The sequence below is a fragment of the Manis javanica genome, chromosome 6 (genome assembly GCF_040802235.1).
Source record: "Manis javanica isolate MJ-LG chromosome 6, MJ_LKY, whole genome shotgun sequence".
NCBI classification, from domain to species: Eukaryota; Metazoa; Chordata; class Mammalia; order Pholidota; family Manidae; genus Manis; species Manis javanica.
Window position 1 is genome coordinate 41,813 of NC_133161.1, and position 24,470 is coordinate 66,282.

Below are 24,470 nucleotides of genomic sequence, written 5' to 3' on the forward strand. Positions count from 1 at the left end.
ACCTCTGCCCCTCTGTCCCCATGCCCCGGGTGGGTCCAGCTCAAACCACAGGTTCTCCACTCCCTGCCTCACCGCCAGGAGAGCCACCCAGCCCAGGGAAAGTGCATGGAGGGTGTTCCCCGGGGAGCACATCACCCCAGGGCCCCTCAGCCCCAGAACACATGTCTCAGGGACCACTGCAGGGGAGGCCACCAGTGGTGGTGGAGGCCTGCTCTGCTGCAGACACACCAGGTGGCTGCCCAGCTGTGTGTCTTCAATGTGTGAGTGCCACACCCAGTGAAGCCTGGGCTGGGAGCTGGCAGAGCCAAGCGGCAGTGTCCGGGGACCTCCTAGCTGTTACCAGGTCCACATGCCTGTCCTGGCTGCTGCCAGGCCTGGGTGTTAGCGGTGCCACACGGACAGTAACACACCAAGGCCCATGCACAGGAACCAGTCTACCCTTCCTGGGAAAGGGAAAACCGTGCAGAAAGTATTTACTAACAGCCAGTGGACCTGGTGACCACAGAGTCAAGGGGTGTCATTTTACAGTGTCATAAACATGTAGAAATGTCCAGTCACCTGAACCTCAATGAAACCTGATTTCACATCTGTATGCTGAGCAGGAATTCACTTGGACCCACACGTCCTGATGGACTCAGCCTTTATAGGACATTACATGCAGAGATGTCCCTGCCTCCAGGGTGGAGTGGGCGGGGGAAGGAGAGGAGCAGGTGGACACATAGTGTCTTGTCAGGGTGGAGACAGGCGCCCGCCCCAGGCCCCCCCACCCGAGCAGGGGTACAGTGGCGTGGCAGCCAGGCAGCTGCGTCTGGAGAGTCTCCCTGCGCACCAGGTGGAACCTCACCCAGACTGGGGAGGGTGCTCGACTTTGAGGGGACAGAGGGGAAAGAATCCTCCATCATGTCAAACAAGTGCCAGCAAGGTAGGAATTCTAATTAAAGCAAGAGAAGGGGCGAAATTCAGCAGCTGTGGAGTAAAGAAGAGCGGAGGGAGGGGAGGGAAAATCACAGACCCACTGCTCCACACGGGGCAGATCCCTCACCAATTCCTACTCCAGGGTCACCTGGTGCCCAGCATCTGTGTGATCTGCACGGCATGGGAACTATATCCCCACCACCCCAGGATTTGGGGGAGCCGCAAAGCACTGGACGGAATGAGATTATGTTCTGAGAACTTCCACTTCCCTACTGGTCTGAAATGAGGGAAAGAGAAAAGGATCATGTTGAGACTTAGAAAGCTGAATGAAACAGCAAGGTGACAGAGACGTGCCCACAGAGGTGGAGGCCGGCGAGCTCCTGCCTTCAGTGTGGAGAAGAGCTCAGAGACATGTGCCACTGTCTTCTGCAACGATAAAGTGTATTTGAGAAGACAGTGTGCATACAGATGGAGTATGCACTCAGAGAGGAGGTGCACTTAAGGGCTTATGGTTTGGGGTTAGAGCCTTTTGGATAGGGTTGGCATAAGGCATGATTTAGAAGCTGATTCATAATTCCTTTGAAGTTTTGTCTTAAGATAGGGTTATTTAGGTAACTATTGATCTGGATCTTGGCATTCTTTACCCATGTAGGTTCATTTACACTCACGCCTCCAGCCCACGGCAGACTTCCTCCAGTGCAGACCCACTGGACTCAAATGGGGTCCTCTCTTCCAAGCCTGGTGCCTCGTACTCTAAATACTATCAGAAAACAGAAGCCCGAGGCGCCGGCCCCTCCGGCAGGGACCACCAGCAGGATGCGCCTCACCTCCATGTCTGCATAGGTCATCATGGCTCCACTGTGCTTGGCACTTACCTCCCTCTCCTTGTCTCCTGCACTGGATTCTCTGAGTGGGTGGGAGGAAGGAGGTGCTGACGGGGGCGGGCTCCGCTGGTAAAGTCAGGAGCAGCTGTCCCAGAGTAGGGGCAGACATAGCCTTGGGTCCAACATGCAGGCACTCTGCTGGGGAGGACAGCGGCCCCGGGTCAGGGCCAACATCGCCACCGGAGGAAGTTGCTCCTGGTCCATGGAACAGTCTTTGGTAGCCATGCATCATCCCTTCTGGGTCCTCCTGAGCCTCCAGTGGGGTCTAGTAAGGCTCTAGTTAGCAACCTCATGCTGTTCTATCCTGGGAATCCCCAAATGTTCATTTCTCAAGCTGTGCTTTAAAATGTTGGGGACAGTAGACATGTACACATGAGCTGTGACAAGGCCCCTCTCGTAACACCAGTTTAGATCAAATGGATTTCACAAATAAGCTTGAGGGAATGGAAAGGGGAGGGTGGGAGGCCAGCCTGTCTGCAGAATGAAATCTCCATGTCCTGTTATGGAATATGACTGCGCTGTACTAGCAAGAGCCGAACAGACGCCTGCCTGCACAGCCTGCATTCTCCCTGCCTTGGGCACAGGCCGGGTGCCTGCTGTGCGCAAGGCGAGCGAGCACAGAGCCGCAGGGGCGACGGCGAGAGATCCAATCCACCTCTGCTCCAGAGCTCGCGGCCCCACCGAAGCCGGCAGAGCATGCCAGAGGCAAGACAGCCACACACGCTCACACACGGGACAGGTGCTCTGGGAGGTCCCGGGACATGGAGTGCTACGGGAAGGGGGCCTCCCAGGCCCTTCAAGGTGAAAAGCACTCCCGTTCTGGGTGGAGCTTCCCCACTGCTGGCTAGTGGAAGTTGCGTGTGGCCCAGAGAGCCCGGACCGTGTTGGGACACCCGCTGGCCGCCTCTGTGCTGGGTGACGCTGGGTCAGCAAGGCCATCCTGGGCTTTCCCAGGTACCAGCCCAGAATTCTCCTCTCCCTATGTCCCCATTGTGACTGCGTGCAAAGTCCACAGAACTTACTTACTTGTATTATTTTTATACAAAGACAGTTTTTAATATGAAAGCATAATGCAAAATGTGATTGAGTAGATGTTCAAACAGTGCCCAAAGCAGCAGCCCACAAAACCTTCCAGGGAACAGCTGGCAGAGGCCATTTCAATAGACTGGCTCTTCTTAGTTTAGATCTGTGTATATGCTATTTTGTGCAGGACTAAGAACATTGTTCATTAAATACACTTCATGGAGGTTTGTTTGAAATCTAGTTAACAGAGGAGACAATATTATAAGCTCTTCTAAGTAGAAATACTCTCAGAGAAGAACGCACTGGACATGACTATTTCCTGTGAAGCTAAGGAAACACTAAAGTGTGTGCTTTTTCCATTCAAAAAATAGTGATTTATTTACTGGGTAACATTCTTGTAAAATAAATGATGTACAGTATACTCGTCCTCCATCCACATGACACATGTGCACACAGACGTAGGAGCACACACCCTCATGTCCTCGCTGGGTCCTGCGCAGCGCCATCCTCATGACGGCACCAGCGGTCTGTGGCCCCCTTCCTACCCGGCTTCCTGCAGAAGCAGCCGCAGCCTCCTCCGCTCGTCTCCCGCCGGGGTCACCCACGCCTTCCTCAGGTGCTGCACGTCCATGCTGCCAGAGGCTCTAGCCAGCACCAGGGCCAGGAAGCTGCCCCTGGTCCTCTCTGCCTCTCCCATTACAGTCATGGCCACCACCCTGCAAGTGAGAGGCGCACGCAGTGATTCGGAGTGTCCCAAACCATCTGCCTTCTAGGGAAGAGAGAAAAGGAAGAGAAATTCTACAAATTTGGTAACAGTCAGTGAAAAGTTATGCCAGAAATAAACGTATAAAACTTGATAGAAACCACTGTGGGCCTAGTTCTGCGTTTAGAGGTCTGCTGGACTGGCTGCAGGGAACAGCGTGGACCCAGGACACGCTGCCCTCAGACAGACGGAACCCCCAGGCCCCGCCACCAGCCCAAAGCCCTGGGCTCCGCCCCTGTTGGCAAAGCTCAGCCAGTGAGAGACCCACAGCCATCCTGGCCGCCCTGCCTGGCCCCCTGCCCTCCTTGCCCCCATCTCCCTGACCAGGCCCATCTCTAGACTTGCCGCTTGGCTGACAGACTCCACGACACGCACCAGGTCCTCTGCCCTCCCTGCCCCCTAGGCATGGAAACACGGTGAGGACCATCACCGGACAGTTTGAAATGTCCTTCTGATGTGATGGCCGGACAGAACCCGAGCAGTGGGGTGGGAAACCAGACAAGGTCCAGGCCCAGGATTAGCTGCAACACCAGTGCTGCCCACTACTGAGCAGGTAGTCATCCTCATGGTTTTTGAATTTCTCCTAAAAGTGGCAAATTCTTCCTTCTATCTAGACTCTTGCCTTTCAAACTCGAATTTCTTTCTGTTCTGCTTTTCTCTGATGCTAAGGAAAAGTAACTGGCCGCTTACTGTGGGTTTTACTTCCCCAGCCTGACACGGAGGCAAGTGTCCAGGGAGAGGGGCTCTGCCTGCTCCTCGCAGTTCCAGCTGCCACCCTCTCCCGAGATTGGACACACTGACCAGCCACGCCAGCCCCCCACAGGCACAGTCCTTCCCAGGACTTGAGGGCCTGCCCCTGCCCCCAGGCTCCTCTGTGGAACATCCCCTCCTCAGCAAGACCTCCCCTGCCCCATTTAAAGCCCCAGCACCACTGCCCACACACTGGATACCCCTGTGTCCTGCATGCACTGTGGGGCTGGCTCACTGACCATACCTTGTCTATTACCTTCTTGCCCCAGCAGGACCGGCTCATACTGCACCCCTCGTGCTGGAGCAGATCTGCCCCCCACAAACACCTGATTTATTAAATGACTGGCAGACAGTCTTTGGAATAACTATAAGTGCATTCTGTGCTTATACGAGTTGCAGCCCAGTGTTACGATGTACTGTTCAATGACTAAAATAATATAAGTATACCTAGTGCTTTAACTAAATAAATGCACTCCTCATTTTTATTCAGGCCTTATCAGCATGTCCCCAGTATCCTGGCAAACTGCTTCCTGTTCGATCCCCCTGACCCTCCTCTTTCCTTTACAAAAGGGACGTGGGGTACAGTGGGTGGCTCCCCATCCTCCTCAGATGGTCACAGCCCTCACAGGAGGGGACTTACTGACAAGAAACATAAAATCTCAAGGACTCTCAAGGAAAAAAAGTGGGGACCAGAGAGAGTCCTTCATAAAGAAAGCATCAAATTTAATAAGACGGCAGGGACAAGGGTTTATTTACAGTGGACTGATGACAACCCCCCATCTGGCACTAGCCCAAGGGGCTTCGCATGGCGAGTGCAGAGGCCACACACGACTGGGGTGACTGTGACACTGCCTGGGCCACAGGAGCAGCGTCACTGTGAAATCACGTGAATTACTGACTCCCACGTGGCACCCCTTTGTAGATACAACAGGAACACTATGTAGATCACTCAGGCAGATACTAAAGTTATAAGAATAGTAAATGAACATAAATAAGGAGCTCACACAGTTCCTTTTATTCACAGAGTGATGATGATGGGGAAACAGAACAGTACAATCCTTTGACCCCGAGGCTCTTCTGGACCCAACATGAAATAAACACATCTTACAGCAGTTCTCAAAATAATGCTAAAATACGTAAACGTGAAATCATACTTCAGTATGAATCATGGCATTTTAAAGCGTAGCAACTGCATGCACAAAGTAAGTAGGAAAGCCCACCCTGCAGAAACGCCACGACGGCCTGTCGGGCCCTCAGACTTACTTGTCTGGAGAGATGAGCTCTTTAGCTACGGGACCCAAGTCGCTTTCCAGAAGGTCCCATATGTAGACACAGGATGCATCATCCCGGACCAGAAACACAGCCGGCCGCGTCAAGGACCACTGCAGGCCTGTGATGGCATGGCCGCCGGTGCTGCCGTCCCACTGCATGACCGGGCGCTCGGACGTCAGCTGGTGCAGCCGGATGCTCCCGTCAGAACAGCCGGCCTGCGTGGGGAGGGGCTGCTGATCCCGGCTCGCTTTCCTTTCCTCCTCATCTCAGCAGCCAGGGGAATCCCTGAGAGCCTTACCTCTGCCCTCACAGCACAAAGGTGCTCCCCTTGGAGATTCGAGTACACTTGCACCCCTCCCCTTCCCCAAATGGCTGATAATTAATGAATTCAGTGAATATATAAACAGTATTTATTTTTAACAAACTTGACTATTGCTGATGTGATCATATGCCATTAGGACAGGCTCCATGGAAGTAAACAAGTCACCTTTTTAGAAAAATTACATACATGAGTACCAGTAATGTGGTTAATACTGTCTCCTTGGATTGAAATTTCCACAAAGAAAACCTTTTTAGCTCAGGAAGAGACACTTGATGCCTTTTTACTCAATATATTCAATCCTTCACATATTCAAAAGCCGCAGAGGCATGAGGCACAATCATGAGTCGTCTGTGTACTCAGGATGGAGCACATGAGCTCAAGTGCGCCAGGACACCTGGAGCGGGTTTCCCAGCTGGGGAGTCAGGGGGCCCAAGTCCCCTGGACCAGAGACATCTGACAGGCAGAGATCAAAGTAGGCACCAAAGTGCCTGCACAGCAACCATGTCTACTGCCCAGAGCTTGGTTTCCAGGTATTTTTCTCCCACCAGGAGCCAGGACTCCCTGGAGAAGTGGCTGACTCCAGGGCCTACTGTACCAGATGGCAAAGAAGGGCTTGAGAGTGACAGCAGAAGACACCCCTCGGGACAGTGTGAGCAGCAGAATCAGTGATTGGGACCCAGCTAAGAGTCAAGGGCCACATGCCCATTCACGTAATAAAGGCAGCATGTATGCCTAGGAGCCCAGGGAACAGCTGGCTCCACACGGAGCCTCAGCGGGGGCTGGACACCACCGCCAATGGCGGGCAAGGCCACCAGTGGCCCCACGAGCAGCAGGGCTCCTGACACGCCCATCTGTCCCCACGGGACCCGCGTGAGAAGGGCAAGGGCAGGACCCACAGCACAGCGCCAGCGGGCACAGGCCAGGGCACAGACCCGGATCTAGCTGTGCGGACCAGCACATGCATTCAGAGGTGCATCCTATGCCCATCAGCAGTGCCGAGGCAGGAGAGCCTGAGGAGACGCCCAGGTCAGAGGGTCCTGAGGAGGCACAGCAGCTGCACAAGCTCCTGATGGGACAGCGCTCTGCTTAGAAAGGACGTCACCACCGTCAGACCCGTGGGGGACAGGACCACAGCTGCAGAGGGTGGTCCTGCTCTGAGGACACCGACACCAATCTGTTCAGGGTGGACCTGTAAACCCACCCACAGAGGGACAGGATGGAGCCAGGTGGCAAACGTGGCGTGTGGGGAGCCTGCATGGAGGGCAGGCAGAGAACTGGACTGCTGCAGCTTTCTTATGAGTCTGAAATCATGTCAAAATAAAATGTTCTAACATCTGAGCCATCCCATAGCTGTGTGAAGGGCCTGTACTGACCACACGGGTGGACCTCAGAGGAGCGAGAGGTGCAGGCGTGCCCCACACACACTGCTGATGACCGACTTCTAAAATCCCAGCAGATGGCCAGGTGTTGTGCTGCCCCAATAGAACTGGTGCTTTAAAAGCAGACTTTCTTACCAGGAATACTGGTTCTCCAAATGGCGAAAAGTCAATCACATTCACCTTCACTGGTCTCACACCACGCTGCTGGGGTGCAAACAGTCTGGGAGACACTCTCGGACCCTGTCTGGTGCCATGCCTTACAAGGCCCTAGGGGTAAGAGATGCAAAGGTGACTAAGGAAAAGGTTAGGTACGAGGCTGGATAAAGCTATTATTCCTGATGTAATTTAAACAAGATTATAATAAAAGTAAAGAGTAGGTTAACCTTTAGTGAAGATATTTGTCAGGCAACTCAAATAATGAGTTAAAGAGTAGAATTTAAAATATCTACAAAGTAGAATTTTCAAATATTAAATATTTAAAAGACGTGGCACTCACCACATCTGTGCCAACAATAAAGTGATTAGGATCTGAAGGCAGGAATTTAACATTCAGTGTTTGTGTGGTCCCCCAAAACTCATCATCTTCATGGGAAAGGCTGATAAAAATAGCAAAGATTGTTAACAGACAGTTTTAAAACCATGATAATGACACTTAACATGTTTATCACTTTTCACGTGAGATACATCATAACAGGCCTTTCACATTCCCTCTGAGGTCCTGGCTCCATTTTCTGTTTCTTTTTATATTACTAAACTCTTGATAATTTCTCAAGCTCTATCTTCCCATTCACTAATTCTTCAGCTATGTCTAAACTGCTACTTAATCACCCACTATCTTTTAAGTTTGAGACAATGCCTCCATTTCTAGAAATGTTCTTTGGGTTGCACAATTATCTCAAGGTCTTGGGGTGCTAATCCTACTCATTCACAGTGATGTCTCCCCATGCTGGGCATTTCTTGGTCTTCCTTCTGAGCTGCTTCCTGTGGGCACCCTGTGCTTTGAGGTGAGCCAGCCGGGGTCACAGGCCGGGGACCAGCTCATGGATCACACCCACACCAGAGCTCAGATTTCAGGTCTCCCATGCTCCTGGCTCTGCTGGGCTGCGGGTGGGCTTTCTGAGTCTCTCTCCCTGAAAGGCAGTGAATCCGGAGTCCGGGGCAGAGTCTCATCCTTGCTCCCTGTCCCAGGCAAGCCTGACGCAGCAGTGGGGCTGCAGGGCTTGAGCTCAACACAGCCACCTGACAGCCCAGTCCCACAGCACCCGAAAGCTCACACACTAAACCAAGTTCCATCCTTGTTCTGGCAGGTTCCTCTGTTCCTTTGAAAAGCCATACTTAGTGTACTGAAGGCTTTCACATTGCACAGGGATGTGTCTGGACAGAAGGCCCACAGCAGCTCCTTCCACTCTGCCCTCCTCAGAAGTCAGCACCCTGGCCACTCTCTGCATACAGTTCTCATCCCACATTTAGGACGCGAATGTCACCTACCAGCTGAGGACTCCCAGGTCCGTGCCTCCCAGGAGATCCCTGCTACAGAGCCACTGCCTCCTGGTCATGGCCATGCACAGCACGCACTCTGCCCCCAGGCCCCATTTTGTTCATCTCATGCACAGCACCCAGTAGCTGAGCCAGACACCAGGGCCAGGACTGCACTCATCTTCCTTAGGAACCCCACAACAGCTGCCCAGCTGGTCTCCTTCCCATGCAACCCCACACTGTTGCCAACTTGACAGTTCTAAGTAAGACATGCTGCCTTAAAATCCTGCACTGGCTCCCTACCACCTCCAGAGAATCATCTAAACGCCTCAGCACTGCTAACACCCCAGGGTCTGGCCACGGACCTGCACAGCCTCTCTCTCAAAGGCAGACCCACCAGTTCCTATGTGGGCCTCGCATCTCCATCCCCTGCCCCCTCTGGTGGGGCACACACCATTTGGCCCATCTCAGCTGCCACTTCTCCCAGAAGTCACCGTTCCACCCTAGCCAGCCCCTCCTCTGAACCCCACACACCACAAGCATGCCCTGACAGAGAACTTCAGACCCGTGCCACCACCATAGTAGATGAGGTGCACCAGGGGGACGGCTGCTTGTTCTAGCTTCTAGGGTGCTTCACTCAAGGTCACGAGACCTCCAGGGACACCCATGTCCAGTGACCGACTGGACAGAGGGCAGAAAGGCTGGCAAGGCCCACTCTGAAAAGCTGCCCGGCTCAGTGTCCCCAGGGCTTGGCAGTGGCTGTGGGGCCGGCTTCACAGCCCACCTCATCCAGGTCTGGCCACTCCCCCCTTTCCGAGCATTGATCCCAAGGAATCACCTTACAAACTTAATTCGTACAGAACTTCCAACAAACTTCATTCCTCTGATGCCAGGGAGCCCATCCGCAGTAACTGGTGTCTTCACATGTCTGCATCCTCACCAGAGCCCAAAGGGAAAGAATGCCAGGCCCTGGCGCCACAAAGACCGGCACACAGAGCACTCACAGCAAGGCCAGATGACCACATGTGGGTCTAGGGAAGGCGGTGCTGGGGGCTTGGGGGAAAAACCTGACTTTAGCTATATTAGAAACCTTCCTTCCAAGAGGGCAAGTACAATACAGGACATTTTTGGTTAAAAATTAAATGCAATGCATCTCATGAAGTGGTAAGGGCCACAGCAGAGATAAGAACAGAGTTCTTATGAAACCCAATGAGGGAGTCAGGCATCTGCCACTGGCCCAGAGACCACCTGTGCCCGGCTCTGCAGTGTACTTACTGTGTGAATTTTAAAACATGACTGATTCCCCATCATAATTATACTTAAATCCACTGAAGGTGATTCACAATTTCAAAGCACATACAAGTTCACTGACACAACCCATAGTTTTGTCTGATGATGAGGAATCAGGCTATTAACCAATGTTACTCCAGGGATAAATCACATGCTGATAGCCCCTCACTGCAGTAACTGTCAAAAACAGATATCTTCAGGAAATAAATTACCAAGGAACATATAAATTATATTTGTACATTTAATAAGAATTTTTATAAAATAGAAAGTCATGAATAAAAGTAGAAATCTAAATTTCTGAATAATACTTTCATATCAACATTTCTGGTTCCTGAAACTCATCTAAGCTCAACTTCAAGGTTGAATTAAAACTGGATGAAAAATAATCAAATAGTACCAATTTATAAGACAGAAAATACTTTAATCAAAGAAAAAAAAGTAGCTCTATACGACGTGGCATTGGACCCATTAATACTTAACTAATAAGCAGATAAGTCAGCAAAAAGCACAGGTGAAGAAGCTGGAGCGCCTCCTGCAGTTCCAACCACGCGTCTGCTGTGCATGCAACGGCCTAACGTCATCTCCCTCCATGAGAACAGACCCTGTGGGGTGGGGGCTTTCTGCTCAAGCACAGTCTCACCTGCCACTCAGCTGGATCACAGCACTGTGTGCCAATTTTATCCTCCCCCCTGGCAGTAAACCTGAAAGTAGAGAAACCAGAAATAAATGCCTCCCTCCCCCAACACAAGTTGAACCCAAATCCAATTACAGCTGCCTGGAATCACTTTTCACTGCTTAATTGTATGTGTTAGAAAATAATATCAAAATGTAGATGAATAAAGATCATTCCCTCCCCCAAGCAGGGGAGGATAGGAATTTGCTGTAGGATAGGAATAAAGAATTTTCAGTTCAGAGCCTTATAGGACAAGGACTGGTGCAATCTGGCTCAAGAAGCCACCACAGTGTTAGATTTATAAAAGAAGGGCAGTACACTGAGCAAAAACGTCAGCACTTGACAAAATGCTAACTGCCCAGCAGACACTCTGCCATCAATGCCCGCTGGTGGTCCTGTGCCCATCAGCAGCACAGTGGCCCCGATGCCTGCCTGCTCTCCTGCAGACGCACGCAGAGGCTCTGGCTCCTCAGCCCACCACTTCCCGCCTTCTCACAGCCACAGAGCTGCAATTCCTTCCTGGAACATCCCAAAGTGCCATGCCACATCTCAGCCATCCCCTGGCCTTGCCACCTTTGTCTAGTCCCAACATTGTCCTCTTGGGTTGGAACACCTGCAAGGGGGGCACTGGGAATTTATATATATTGAAACCCAAATCCGGGAAAGGTACTACCTAGAACCTTGGAATAGTTGGATTAAAAGTATGTAAATAAATGCAACTTCCAGTTGGAAAGGGTGCTATGATCATATATCACAGACTCAGTTCTGAATCTTGCTACATGTCAGTTATAACTGATGCAAAAGTGCAATGTTGCTGTTCTGATTTGGCAACACCCCCACTTCCCAGCTCACTGGAGCGACCCCAGGGCTCAAAGTCTCCCCCAAAGGCTACCCCTCCCACCCTGGATGGCCTCCTTGCCCTGGCCCTCGGCCCGACAAGCACTTCTGATCCAGCAATGGCATCAGCAATGGCTATGGTTGGCACAGCACCCTCCCCACGAGATCACCGTCTCACAGCACAGTGCCAGCACCCACTCACTGTGGTCCCCTGGTGCCCAGGCAGGGACCAACAGTTCAGAGAACAGACAGCGGCCGGCTGGCTCTGACCATGCGAGTCCTCCAGCCGGATGCTGATCCGACATTCATGAGACACAGCTTGGAACCACCCAGCCTCTCCTGCAGGCATTTGATGACCAGAGCTTTTCCACACTGCTTGCTGGTATGAATGTCATTCTCCTTTTTCCCAAAAGCAAAGTGGAGACATGGTCAGTGTTTGGGAATTTTCATAGAGCAACATTTAACAGTGAGACACACACCGCTCTACAGCATCCTTCACGTGACTTCCCACATACACTACAAAGCATTTTTATGCAAAATAATTTCATCTGCACAGGCAGCCTGTGACCTGCAGCAGACACTCTACTGCCTTATTACTGACCACAGTTCTGAAAAGGGGCTGGGTCATGGCACAAGTGGGCAGCACAGCCAGCTCAGGCTGCGCCCTCCTCCAGGCTGTGACACCCGTGGGAGCCGGGCACAGGTTTGGGGAGGTGGCTCAGCTCCAAGCCTGCCTGGGAGTATGGCCCGCAGTCCATGCCAAGGAAGGGCAGAGCACCCGGGGCCCCTGCGCTACCACCTCCCACAGATACACGCAGCATGAAGGTCTCATCATAAGCAGAGGATGCTCTAGGAAGGAGACACTGAGAAAAATAGTTACTCAACCTCAATAAATTTACCAGTGAGACCAGTGAGATGATTCAGCCTTGGCTTTATCGGAGCCCAAGTCAGGTCCCAGCAATGCCACTAACACCTCAGTGGAAGGTGAAGCACTGGCCCCACTGAATAAAGATGCTTCTCTGTTTTCGAGAAGTCAGGAACAAAAAAAAATTTTTTTTGCCGGATCTTCCCAGGGCACAGCCAACAATTCAGGAGGAAGGGGGCTTTCATGGCCACAGGTGGCCACTGCCATGCACGACCCAGATGGATCTTTCGTTTTTTCTATTTATCAAATGTCTCTTTTTTCCTCCAAGGTCAGACCCCATCCCCTGGGGTAATCTGAATCAAAAATGTAAAGAAATTTCAGTGAGTGGTCAGGGCTGGTGAGGTGTCAGGAAGTCAGGGGCCCTAGACCACACAACAGCACAGACCGAGGAGGTCCGTGAGGCATGAGAGCAGCAGGCCCATGCAGAGGACCGCGTCACATCTGCCCCGATACGGGGCTGCCCGCGCCAGTCTCAGACCCCTTCCAGAGTCACCACAAAGGTGGCACCATGCCAAAAGCAAAGGGCAGGGAGCAGATGCATCTCCCCCAGGAACCCAGAACCGAGAGTGTGCACACACACAAGGATGGGGTTCTGTGCCCTGGAGAGCCCGTGGGAAAGGCAAGGGGCTAGCACTATGCTTACATGCACCCCACAGAGCAGAAATCACAGCGTGAAGAGCCCTCCCTGCCCCTGACTGGATCATCCCGCCAGCGGCACATCACTCACTCACTCTGAGCTCCTGCTCTATGTGGGTAAGGTCACACCTGACTTCATGTCTCACACAGCTAATCACTTCTTAAAGTGGTTATTTGTATCTTTCATCTTTATTCATTTTAGAAAACTGTGACTAAAATCAATATTTTAACTTAATAGTTACCTAAATCACTTATTGAACCTGCAATATCTGGCTTCGATAATTCAAGCACCACCTGAGAACAGAATATTGGAAATGAGTATTAATATACTGCAAATACCAGACGATCTGAGCACAGCCCGGGCTCATGCAGACGGCTCGCTGCGTCAGGTGCCAGCTGTAACTGCCCCATAGGAAGGACGTTCACTTCGGCACTAGCAGCTCAGAGGCCGTGACTCTTCCTCCCGACCACGCCCGTTTCCCTTCTCTGGGTGGCTGGTCCGGGCCAGCGCCTCAGCACACCGTGCAGCCGGCTCCAGCCCTGTCGTGCAGCCTGACGAACCTCCGGGAGCCCTGGGAGGTTTCCTGGCAATCCAGCCGTGCCGTGGTCTCCCTGCAGACCGCAGGCACTCACCGCACCTCACACAACTCAGGCCAGCAGGTGGGGAGCCTGTGCATAAGGTGCACGGGCAGGCCATACTCACCCACATATTGAGAACCCCGCTTTCATCCAAGGAGGCGATATGGAACGACAACCCCGACATTTCTAACAGAAACAGAGACAAGAAGTGGCTCGTGAATGATGATGGCACGTCCTAGCTGCTGATGGGGAGTTCGCGGAGCAGGACGGCCACGTACCCTCCTGAGTAGAAATGGGTGAGAGCGCAAAACTCTGCTTCTTACGGGCGGCTGTGGAGATGGGCTCCACGGCCTGAAGAGCACTGCAGTGGCTGGCCGGAGCGAGGGTCCCACCTAGGGGTCAGAGCACACGGCACTGCCAGTGAGGACGCAGGCCCTCCTGCAGGTGCCATTCATGGGCGCCAGCCACCGGGACTGGACCGGAGGGTGGACAAGTGCAGCACACACGGTGGGTACTGCCCAGCCGGGAGGGGGGACACTGACGTGCACAGCATGCCAGGTGGCAAACACATGCTGTGGGAGAAGCCAGGCTCAAAGGTCTGCATTCTGTGTGATTCTGTTTATTGCACAACTAGAAAAGGTAAAACTATATATACAGAAAACTGTCAGTGTGGGTGAAAATGGGAGACACAGAACCAAGTGTGGGTGGGGTGGGGGCCTAGTGGGAACACAGAGGCAGACAGTGAGGGCACCGGGACTGAGCACAGGCCCTGCCCCCACGTCAGAGTGACCAGGCGGGGGGTGCGAGCAGCTGGGGTACAGGCCGGGACCGGCATCAGCCGGACAGTGCAGAGCAGAGAGATATGGCAGCCGGCCTTCAGCTGACATAGGCCGAGTCATTCATCGAGGATGTAGAAGCTTTGCACTGATTTAGGAACATGTAGCCACAGGTGGCCACTGCCATGCACGACCCAGATGGATCTTTTGTTTTTTCTATTTATCAAATGTCTCTTTTTTCCTCCAAGGTCAGACCCCATCCCCTGGGGTAATCTGAATCAAAAATGTAAAGAAATTTCAGATGCTCCTCAAACCTGTCGCAGCTTTCCTAGAGGACACTGACCGGTGGAAAATGTCGGCATCCTGAATGTCCAGAAGCAGTCGCTCAGCTTCACATAACAATGTATCCGGGAGTCTTCCCGTAGGTCCCACACGACCACTGAGCCATGGGCTGTTCCAGCAAACAGCAAAAAGGCCTTAAAAGGGCTAAAGCAACAACATGTGACCTAGGAAGACACATAGCAAGCTCGAGACGGGAACACGGGGCTCTGGCCTCCCCATGTCCCATGGGCCCCTGTGACCCTCCCACCAGGGGCTGTGGGACTCAGCAAGCAGGAGGCATACTGAGGACCGGCAGCCACAGCTCAGGAGCTTTGCAAACAGCCTGGTGCTGGTGTGCCACACCCTCCATTACCCCAATTAGCTGAGACCAGGAGAGAAAAGCATTTCTTTGTCATTTCATTTACATCTGCTATTGCAAAAAGTTACTATTTTCAAACCCCAAAAACTGACACCTGAAAGTTATGATACAACAGCTGTGGAGAATTAATGATTCTGATGTCAAGGAGCACATGAACTGGAGAATCAAAGCGTGCATTTTCCCAACCCCGAAGAAAGCACGTGGACGGGACAGCTGTCCCGCCAGCCCCACTGGCCCCATTAACCAGGGCCTGCAGCGCACAGGACCGAAGACTGGAAACCCCAAGCATACTAAGAAGCCTCTGAAATGTCCGTGACCCACACGGTGTGAGCCAAAGGCATATTCCCACAGCCACGCCCAGTGTGACCTGAAGTCACACGGCACTGGTTCCCAACGGACCCACGAGGCTGCAATGACCCTGGATTTCCTCAGTCTGAATGGGTCCTTTGAGCTAAGAATTTGTAGAGATGAAACAGACACACGCACATGTCTCGTCACACCTGCTGGTAGCTGAGAGTGCGCCTGCTAAGTTCCTGTTCTCCTGTGTCACTGTCCCTTCTTGGCACGTGGTGCCTGCCCCCGCACTGGCCCTCGTGCTGCACACCGTTCCTCTTGCTAAGGTTGTAACTCCTGGAGACATACCTTTGACTCACATATCAGGACCTTCTGAGGCCCTGAAGGCTGCCAGATATCCCACACGCAGAGCACGTATCTGCCGTCCAGCGCAGGGTTGAAGGCCTTCCCAGGCCGACCATGGACAGACACCACTGTCTGTCTCTGCACCTGAGAGGCATGCAGAAGAGACACTTCTTGATCTAGGAATAAAGGAAGAATGATATTTCTATATTGTAATGATCTGCCAGAATCCATGTTAAATGAACACACTTGAGAACATTCAAGAAAATCTCAGCTTACTGAAGCAGCAAACATGGTCTTTTCACAGCTGCACACACAAGAGGTGTGGGTTTTGAAAATGGCCACAGCTCTGCCTGAACACTGTCCGAGTCAGCCGCATGGTTTTGCAGAAAAGCAACCCTCCAAATCTGGATGACACGCCTTCTCCCTCACCTACTAGCCACTCCACCAGACCAGGCTGCCCGAATGTGCTCTGGAGTTGCCCCTACGCACCCGGCCAGGACCCCTCCGGTCCCAGTGGTCTTCCTGCAGCGAGGCCTTCTCCATCAGGGGCAACAACTACTGCCCATTTTGTTTTTCTCTTTAGAACGCTCCCCTCTGACATTTCACTTGTTCAGCAGTTTTTAGCAGATTTGACCCACCAGGAGGGCAGGATTTGTCTGTCTGTCTGCCCACAGCCGAATCCCGGCAGTGCCTGGGATGCCGTGGACACTCACTGAGTCGTCATCAGACAAATGAATGAAGGAGCACGAGCAGGCCACCTCAGGGGTGTGCCAGCTGTGTGCATCCTGGAAGGGTGATGGAACAGAGGAGGCCCATGAAGGCTGGCGTGTGGTCCTCCTGAGACGGAGCTGGGTGTGTGTGGCAAGCCCAGGCCACAGGGGAGATGAGCTGCTCACTCTCAGACACCTGTCATCCCAACCCCATTTTCCTTCTATTACCTCAAATTCATTTCAGTAGAACATAAAAACAAGTAAGAAAACCTCCACTTTTCACCTCCAGAACTCAGACCCACTGCACAAGGGCCGAGCCCCGTGAGAGCACACATGCGGGCATCCCTGGCTCCCTGCAGCCCACACAGCCGTGGGCACACACCAGCTCCCACAAAAGCACTCTATTACTCCCTGTGTCTTGGCGTGAGGAGGGCGGTAGGAGTGTGACCGTCCATGTTTTGAATGCTACAGATACAATGACTATTTTTCTAGTAGGATAACTCTTATCTTTTAAAAACAAAAATACAAAGAACATGAGTTTTTTTTAAGTTAGTGATACCATTTTTGTCACTGTCAAATGCAGAGGAACATACATGAATCTAACGACCTCTGAGCAGCAGGCAGGACAGAGCGAACCCTAGGTCGCACTGGTGCCCTGGCTCCCGCAGGCCCAGGAGCAACTGGCTGAGGGCAGGTCCCCATGTGCCTCCCCCCAACAGACGGGACCCCAGCTGCACCCGCTGCCTCACCAGCTACTTCTTTAAAAGGCAAATTGGTGACCAGCTTAAGAAATTTAAATTGGTCATGCAAATGCAGTTTGTTTAAACTAACAAATGGTGACCTGCAGCTACACCTCTGTTTGGTGTGGTGGGCTTCCCGGGGTTAGCGGTCCTGTTCTGGGACCAGGGTGAAGTCTGAGGGAGGAGCTGCAGGGCATTGCCGAGCCTGCCACACTGTGGCTAAGCTAGGAACACCACTCTCAGAGCCACACTCACATTTCCCTATTCCAAGAAATAAAGAAACTGAACAGGCCTGAAAAAAGGATTTAGAACACACAAAACCTCAGGGTCCATTCGCCTAAGTTCCTGTGTCCCTCTGCTCATTATCTCTTGAGAGTTCATGATTCTAACAGACACACTAAGAAAACCTCACCCTGCACTCCAGAGCCCCACAGAGGTAGGATCTCCAATTCTCATTAAATAAACCCGCCTCATTAACATGTGATGTCATACTAAAGATCATGCTTCCCACGTGAATGTCTAGTGGTGGATTCAAGACACACTGGGCCAGCTCCTTACTCTGGAGGAACGGCAGGCTGGTGTCCAGCGGCAAGGCGCTGTCGCTGAAAGGCAGCACACTGCCCTGTGCTCCGGGGCTCCAGCGGGGCTCGGCCACCACATGGTCTTCTCCCAGCAGAACTGCAATCACCTTTCAAAGACAATCATGTCCTTAATAAACACACTCAAGCATACTTTTACAAGAAAAAACACACACAAATTACCTATTCACCTTCCCCATGTCTGAAAGTAACTGCTTAACTCCAAGACATCATAAATATAACAGAATGCACTCTTATTGTTCTTGCACAAGGGCAGACACAGGTAAACCTCCACCAGTGGGAACTCCACGGAACAGCCAGCATGTACATCAGAAGGCGTTTTCTTAGCAAACAGAGGAAGAGCAAAATGGCTGCCGCCCAGCAATCCTGATGAGTAAGGGTGTAGACAATGCTGTACACACCCCGTACCATCCTCCTCATGGGGCTGCTGTGGGGACCCAGGATGAGCAGGGTCTCTGTAAGTGCTCTAACAGGTGTGTGCAGTACGCTGATGGGTAGGGCAGACTTGGCAGGAGTGCTGTCATCTGGGTCCTGATGCAATGGGCGTGGAGGTTGGGCCGCAGAAGCTTGTGGAGAGCCATGAGGTCCAGGTCAGCCCCAACCTGGCTCTGTGTCCACACCCCACTCCCACTGCACAGCTCTCCTCCTCCCAACCCTGACCCAAAGGCTCTCCTCTTCGTGCCCCTGAACTTATGCTGAAAGAGAAGCTGACTGGATTCCAAATTACATGAGGGCATGATCACATTTCATGAAGCACAGACTCTCTAACATGGCACAGAGAGGGTGTAAGCACCGGGTGTCCAGAATAGACAGAAACGGGCTCATTCCACATTCACTGTATATACTGCAGCTTTTTTATTTAAATTCTGAGCCGACATGAAAAACACACAGTCAGCTGAGGAAACCTGGTGATGTTAAGAAACACTAGCATGGCTGAGGTAGCCACGGAGAGGATGGTGTGGTGACCACAACTTGTTCTGAGTAACTGAGGGGGTGGGGGGGTGGGAGCTCGGAAGAGACAGGTCGGCTGTGAGTCAGCAGCTGCTGAAGCACATGGGTGCACCCTGCTGTTCCCTTTACGCATTTTCAAAATTTCTATTAGTTTAAAAGACATGGGTGTCAAATACCCTAGAGGTGTACATGCCTTGCCAACTTAATACACCTGCTTTTCAGTCTTCATTTACTTTGACACATGTGCAGCTGGCATGAAGCCACAGACCCAAGCCCACAGGCAGCCGCTGTGACATGCATCAGTGGGTCACTGGCACACAGGGCTTCATGACTGCGGAGACGCAGAGCACGTGGTGTACCTGGCTGGCGGCCCGGAGGAAGCTGGACAGCCTTGGTGTGTCAATCTTGGGTGCAGCCACAGTGTCAGAGACGGCGCCATCCTCAGCCCCTAGAAAATCAACGTGACCCTAAAGGAGTCCGCCTCACAAGCCTTTGAGTCCAAAGAGGCGTTACAAACGGGCCCTGGAAGGAAAAGTCAGAGAAGTTTTCACTTATTCCCAAGATCTGCTAGTGATTTTTTCAAAAACAATTGAATCTTGTTTTATAGAAAGCCTTTACATGGAATTTCCCTGAAACACTGAGGACAATAGTTAGAGGTGCCAATTCAATTGCTATGCAAGCATGAGGTATGCTATTCTCACAGGGTGAGCCTCCATGAGAAAGGGGAGTGAGAGGACCCCTGCCCACAGATACCCCCAGAGCAGACCACCCACCAGCACTCATGCAGCTCCAGGGACCCGGTGTTGAACACATGTGCTGTGGGCCTCGTGCCTGTAGCATGAACACATCTGGACACTTAGGTATGAAACACATCTGGTCCTTAAATATGAAAACTCCACTGAGCAGAACAGCCTGCCCCCAGGGTGGGAGCAGAGCAGCACAGCCCGTCTGTGCTAGCCCGCCGGGCATCGGGGCGCCCCTCACGTCGGGGGTAAAAGCGCCGTGAACCCTGCTTAGGGCCCAGCAGAGCCTCTGGTGCAGCACCCAAGTCAGCAGCTCGCAGAAGCTGGTTTGCTCCCCCATGTCACGTGCTGACAACCACCCCCAGTGAAAGATCTAAGGAAGAACAAGAAAGGTGACCCCAGAAACCACCAGACACTCCACTCCCATCGGCCCAGAGCACAGAGCTGTTTACCCCCAGACACAGCAGCGCCTTCTCCCGGGTGCTGGGTCCACACCTCCTGGGCTTCGACCTCTTCGGTCTGAATGTCTCTCTCAACGTTATCTTCATTACACTGAACATACGCCTTGAAAACAAAGGTACGCTGGACTGAGCAGCGGGTCGCACCGCCAAAGCCATCTCTAATCATAGAAAAGAAAATGATCTTGACTTTAAAGTTGGCAGCAGCAGCCACAGGCCTCTGCCGAGTGGACGTGCTGTGGCATGAGTGACAGTCACAGGAACACGGCCTGTGCCGTAGATATGGATGCGAACAGTTCTCTTTTTCAAGGTGTTTTCAAAGTGGCACACCAAGCAATTTAGCTTTGGTTTGAAAATCCCGCCACCCTGTCCAACTTCATCCTATTCTCTTGAACATTCTGGCTTTGCAAAACCAATTGCAACTTTATTTCAAAAAGGAAGATGCTTCAGTAAAGAGTTTTGTTACTAATAGCTTTGAAATGAGGAAACAAGCAAAGAAGTTACACCATCTACTCAAGGTCAGAGTGAGCCGACTGCAGAACAAGGGTTTGTCTATCAGCTTTTTCATCCTGTGACCTTCCCACCGAGTGTGCCCGGAGAGCAAGCTGGTCGGTGGCACCATCGGGAGCATGAGGGGGAGGTGAGGGAGGACCCCTGACTGCAAACCTTCACAGCCTGACTGGAAGGTGGACCACCGCACAATCAGTGACTGGAAGCACCACAGAGAAGCACAAAATTCTGGGGGACGGATCGGAGCAACTCTGGACTAGGAGAATTCAGTGACGGTCACTAGGGAACAACTCACCCAGAAAACGGGCCATGGACACCAAGGAACAGACAGGCGGGTGCCTGCAGACACCGGGCCGCCCCTCTGTGCTCAGGAGCACCGGTGAGGAAGGGGACCCTTTCCCAAAGCGACACCCTCCACACCACTCCCAAGCCCCAGGAGTCCCGCACAGGGTGACGGGCTGCACAAGTTCACCTTATTGTGCTTCATTTGCATTTCTGTCACTTACTCAGCACACCTCATACTGACCTGCTCGGTATTCTTTTTCCCAAAGTTTCTGATGTACATGTCATATTCGTTTACTGGCAGCAAGTCCAAGAGAGAGAAAGTGACAGAAAAGTCTAAGTCAATGAGCCGAAGCAGTTTCAGACTGCGCGTCCTTCAAAGCAAATCGAAAACAAGAAGCAGTTAAACTGAAGATATACAAAGGGACATCTGGGGAGAGGGTGGTGCATTGTGACTAGACGTCGGTGACTGCCAAGGCCCACCTTCGTCAGGTGAGCCTGAGGTATCAAATGAAGATAAGATGGCCATACATGGACCAATGATGTGAGTAAACATGAGCCAAAAAATTAATTATCCTAATTCAGTGCCCCTGAGGTTAACACAGACCAGAGTTGCCGTGTGTGTGCCATTCTCAGGGAAAGCAATTCCCTGCATACCGTGTTATGGCCTCCATGGGCGCCCCGACACTGGCACCCCGGGGTCAGTCTGGCTTTCCCCGTGACCCTCCCCCGGCCCCACACAGCTCTGTAGGGCAGGGAGCTTTATTTCTCTCACTTACTGTGACTTCCACACAGTCAATGATCAATCAACATGGGCTGAACGAGGGGAGAAATGGCCCCCAGTCCCTGGGGAGCCCCGTTACTTGGCTTGCCCACTCCTTCCTTCCCCGCCCCTCAGGGTCTTCACCACGGCCTTCCCCGCTGTGGCCTTACTCTCTGCCCCCCATCACCGTCCTCCCCGCCCCCTGCCTCCAGTCTTCCATTGTCAGTGTGATTTCTGACTTGAAGTGACTCATGCAGAAGCTCCACGTCACAGGTCCTCACACAGGGACTGTCCGAGGTGCCAAGGCCCAGAACCAGGGAACCCCAGATGGCCCAGGCCCATGAAGGGCCCCCTTACTTCCTGGAACCCCCTGACAAGCTCTACATGGAATTTGGTGATTATCTTATTCTTGATTTTTAAAATATCATTTCATCGTATTTACATCTGCCTGAGGAGCTCACAGTGTAAATTCTGATTGTTTCTAAGTTTCTAAGTTTCTAAGTTTCTAAGACTTGAATAAGGTTAAAAAATATGTAGCCATATAGGCAGGAAGAGAAGGCCCAAAATATAATAAAAACACTGTAAAACCTCATATTCTTATTATTAATGATTGATTTGTTCATTTGGCAAAACTTGCTGAGTACTTACTAATGCCAAGTAGTGAGCTAGATGGTATGACGGATTTTTAAATCCCCTCCAAAAATGAATGTTTAATTTTCATATTTACTCCTAAATAGTACTTGGATTAAATATGTATATGGTGGACCCTTGACTTAAGACCATGTCCTCTAACTTACAAATTTCTAAAATTTTCCATTTCCAAATTTAGAGTAATTAATTATCAGCTCGGATGCCTGGTGGCCCTGGGTTCAGAAATGAGCTCCACCGTTCCCCAGAGGCTGGCCTGAGCCCACTTCCCTCACCTAGACACCAAGGGGGAAGGACCACAGGCCGGCAGCCCATGGGAGGCAGGGCGCCCGGCACAGGCAGGGCAAGCATGCGGCGCACGGTCCCGGGGATGCTCGCCGCCACGCACCCTCCCCAGCCCCTGGTCTGAGAATTATGCAGCAGCGCTTGGCTGTGGGTGACCTCAGGGTGGCAGGAGCTGAGCCTAGCGGAGTGACACATGGGGATGCCTGCACGGGTCTGGCCACCAGCTCTGGGTGTGGTGAGTGCGTGGCGCCTCCCAGGGGCACGTTGGTTGGAGCACAGCCCCCACCCAGCCTCCCAGCCCAGAGCAAGGTAAGGCATCTGGGCAGCTCAGCGGCCAGACACAAATGAGGGAAAAGCCCTGGTTTTTAAACTACATTGAAGAAAAGCACACTAAAACACCACTATGCTTTACACAAATCTCCCAATATACCTACTTTTGCTTCAGGGCCTGAGTCCGACTCTTTTGACGGTGTGAGGCTGTTGCAAAATCCACAAAAATTCCACAAACAGGGGCTCTGGAAGGGGAACTGCTTGCATCTGTACAGATAAAAGACTTTTTGGGCAACTGAAACATTTCTTTCAACAATCAAAACAAATCAAGAGTAAAACAATTAGAAGCATGGATGATAAACTCAGTAAGGCCTTTGCACACAGCTAGACAGCCACCAGCACATAACAGGCCTGCTTCGCCAATTTCATCCAAAACTCTGAGGCAACAAAACAAAATTTACTGTGTGAGTCAATCACGTGATTAAGAGTTTTAGAAATATTTAAGAATTTCCACCCCAGTCTCCCCATCCAGCCCCTACAAAAAAGGTACCTTCTAGTAAGGGAATCGGGACATGAATATGCAAAACAGCTGAGAAACAGAAGCAGATGTGAGTTCGTACTGAATCTGTCATTTCCGTCAGAGAGAAAACAGGAGAGCAGGCGTGGGTTCATCCAAAGACTTTGTAGTGGGCAGGGGGTGGGATGGGTGGGGGAGAAGCCACGGGACTGGCTCACTAGGCTCCTGCTACGTGAACAGCCCCACCCAGCACCCTTTGTGGCCAGGACCCCCTGGGCTCCTCTTCCCTCTGCAGATGTCCATTGCTCCCCGTATGGATTTACCCCATCTTTGTTTGTGTGTTTATTCCAATTGCATCTTAATCTGCCTTCTCATTCTTCAGATACATGTTTGGGCTCTTCAGAGGAGCATGAGCAGTTCGATCCAATCCACAGGGCAAGCAGCCAGAGGCGCAGCCTGACCTGGGCTGGAAGACTGAGCTCAAGCCCAGCTGTCCCTGTTACTTGCTCTGTGGCTGTGAGCAAGAGGCTCACCTGTGCCTGCACATTCTCACCTGTCAGGACATCTACACAGGACCGAGATGAGGGCCAAGGCAGGCTGTGCTCACAGTGAGTCCTGCCAAGTGTGCGGCACCATGTGAACACTAAGAGAACTGCTGACCACTGTTCCTGCTTTAGAAGTGAGGAAACTGGCCCATGTGCGAAGTCACAGGATTAGGACTAAAACAGAGGTGTCCGTGGAGCAGGACCCACATGCACCAGCTGTCAGCACTCAGGCTCACCTTCTGGAGGTGTACAGACCCCTAAATACCATGGCACCTCGCACCCTGGGGAGCTATTGACCCCTGGCTTCCTAGGCCCTGAGGGAGGATAGGGGGCAGCTTTAACCAAACAGGCCAACCACCACAGAGGGCGCAGGGTGTGGGCCGCACAGGGTGTAGGCAAGGAGCACTCCAGCACCCACTAGGCCATGGCGGTGAACAGCACTAGCAGCTAACACACCATGCTCAGTGTGTGCCTGACCCTGGACGCCCCATGGTCACGGCCCTGAAGACCCTCCCCCTGTCTGCAGATGAGGGACCAGAGCCCGGAGAGGCCGGCCAGTGCTGGCGCCAGCACCCTGCAGCAGCACCCCACTGCCTCCCATGGCAGGCGG

The 24,470-nt window shown here is 52.2% G+C and overlaps 1 protein-coding gene across 15 annotated transcripts in view; it reads right to left on the bottom strand.

The window, feature by feature from the left end:
• Positions 1–2,893: 2,893 nt before the first annotated feature.
• Positions 2,894–24,470, bottom strand: part of DYNC2I1 (dynein 2 intermediate chain 1) — a 56,952-nt gene continuing 35,375 nt past the window's right edge. For 4 of the 15 annotated variants that reach the window (XM_073238111.1, XM_073238109.1, XM_073238110.1 and 1 more), the window contains 15 exons: positions 22,963–23,065; positions 21,077–21,206; positions 20,035–20,146; positions 19,199–19,287; positions 17,848–17,977; positions 15,843–16,015; positions 14,844–15,006; positions 14,003–14,116; positions 13,849–13,910; positions 13,388–13,439; positions 10,715–10,775; positions 7,805–7,904; positions 7,444–7,575; positions 5,599–5,822; positions 2,901–3,538 (listed from right to left, as the gene is read on the bottom strand). In XM_073238111.1, the coding sequence (XP_073094212.1) occupies positions 3,364–3,538; positions 5,599–5,822; positions 7,444–7,575; positions 7,805–7,904; positions 10,715–10,775; positions 13,388–13,439; positions 13,849–13,910; positions 14,003–14,116; positions 14,844–15,006; positions 15,843–16,015; positions 17,848–17,977; positions 19,199–19,287; positions 20,035–20,146; positions 21,077–21,206; positions 22,963–23,065 (1,820 nt within the window). In that variant the 3' untranslated portion in view covers positions 2,901–3,363. Of the gene's footprint in view, positions 3,539–5,598; positions 5,823–7,443; positions 7,576–7,804; positions 7,905–10,714; positions 10,776–13,387; positions 13,440–13,848; positions 13,911–14,002; positions 14,117–14,843; positions 15,007–15,842; positions 16,016–17,847; positions 17,978–19,198; positions 19,288–20,034; positions 20,147–21,076; positions 21,207–22,962; positions 23,066–24,470 lie in introns of those variants that run through there. The other 11 variants (XM_073238104.1, XM_073238103.1, XM_073238102.1 and 8 more) reach the window with 7 other exon arrangements.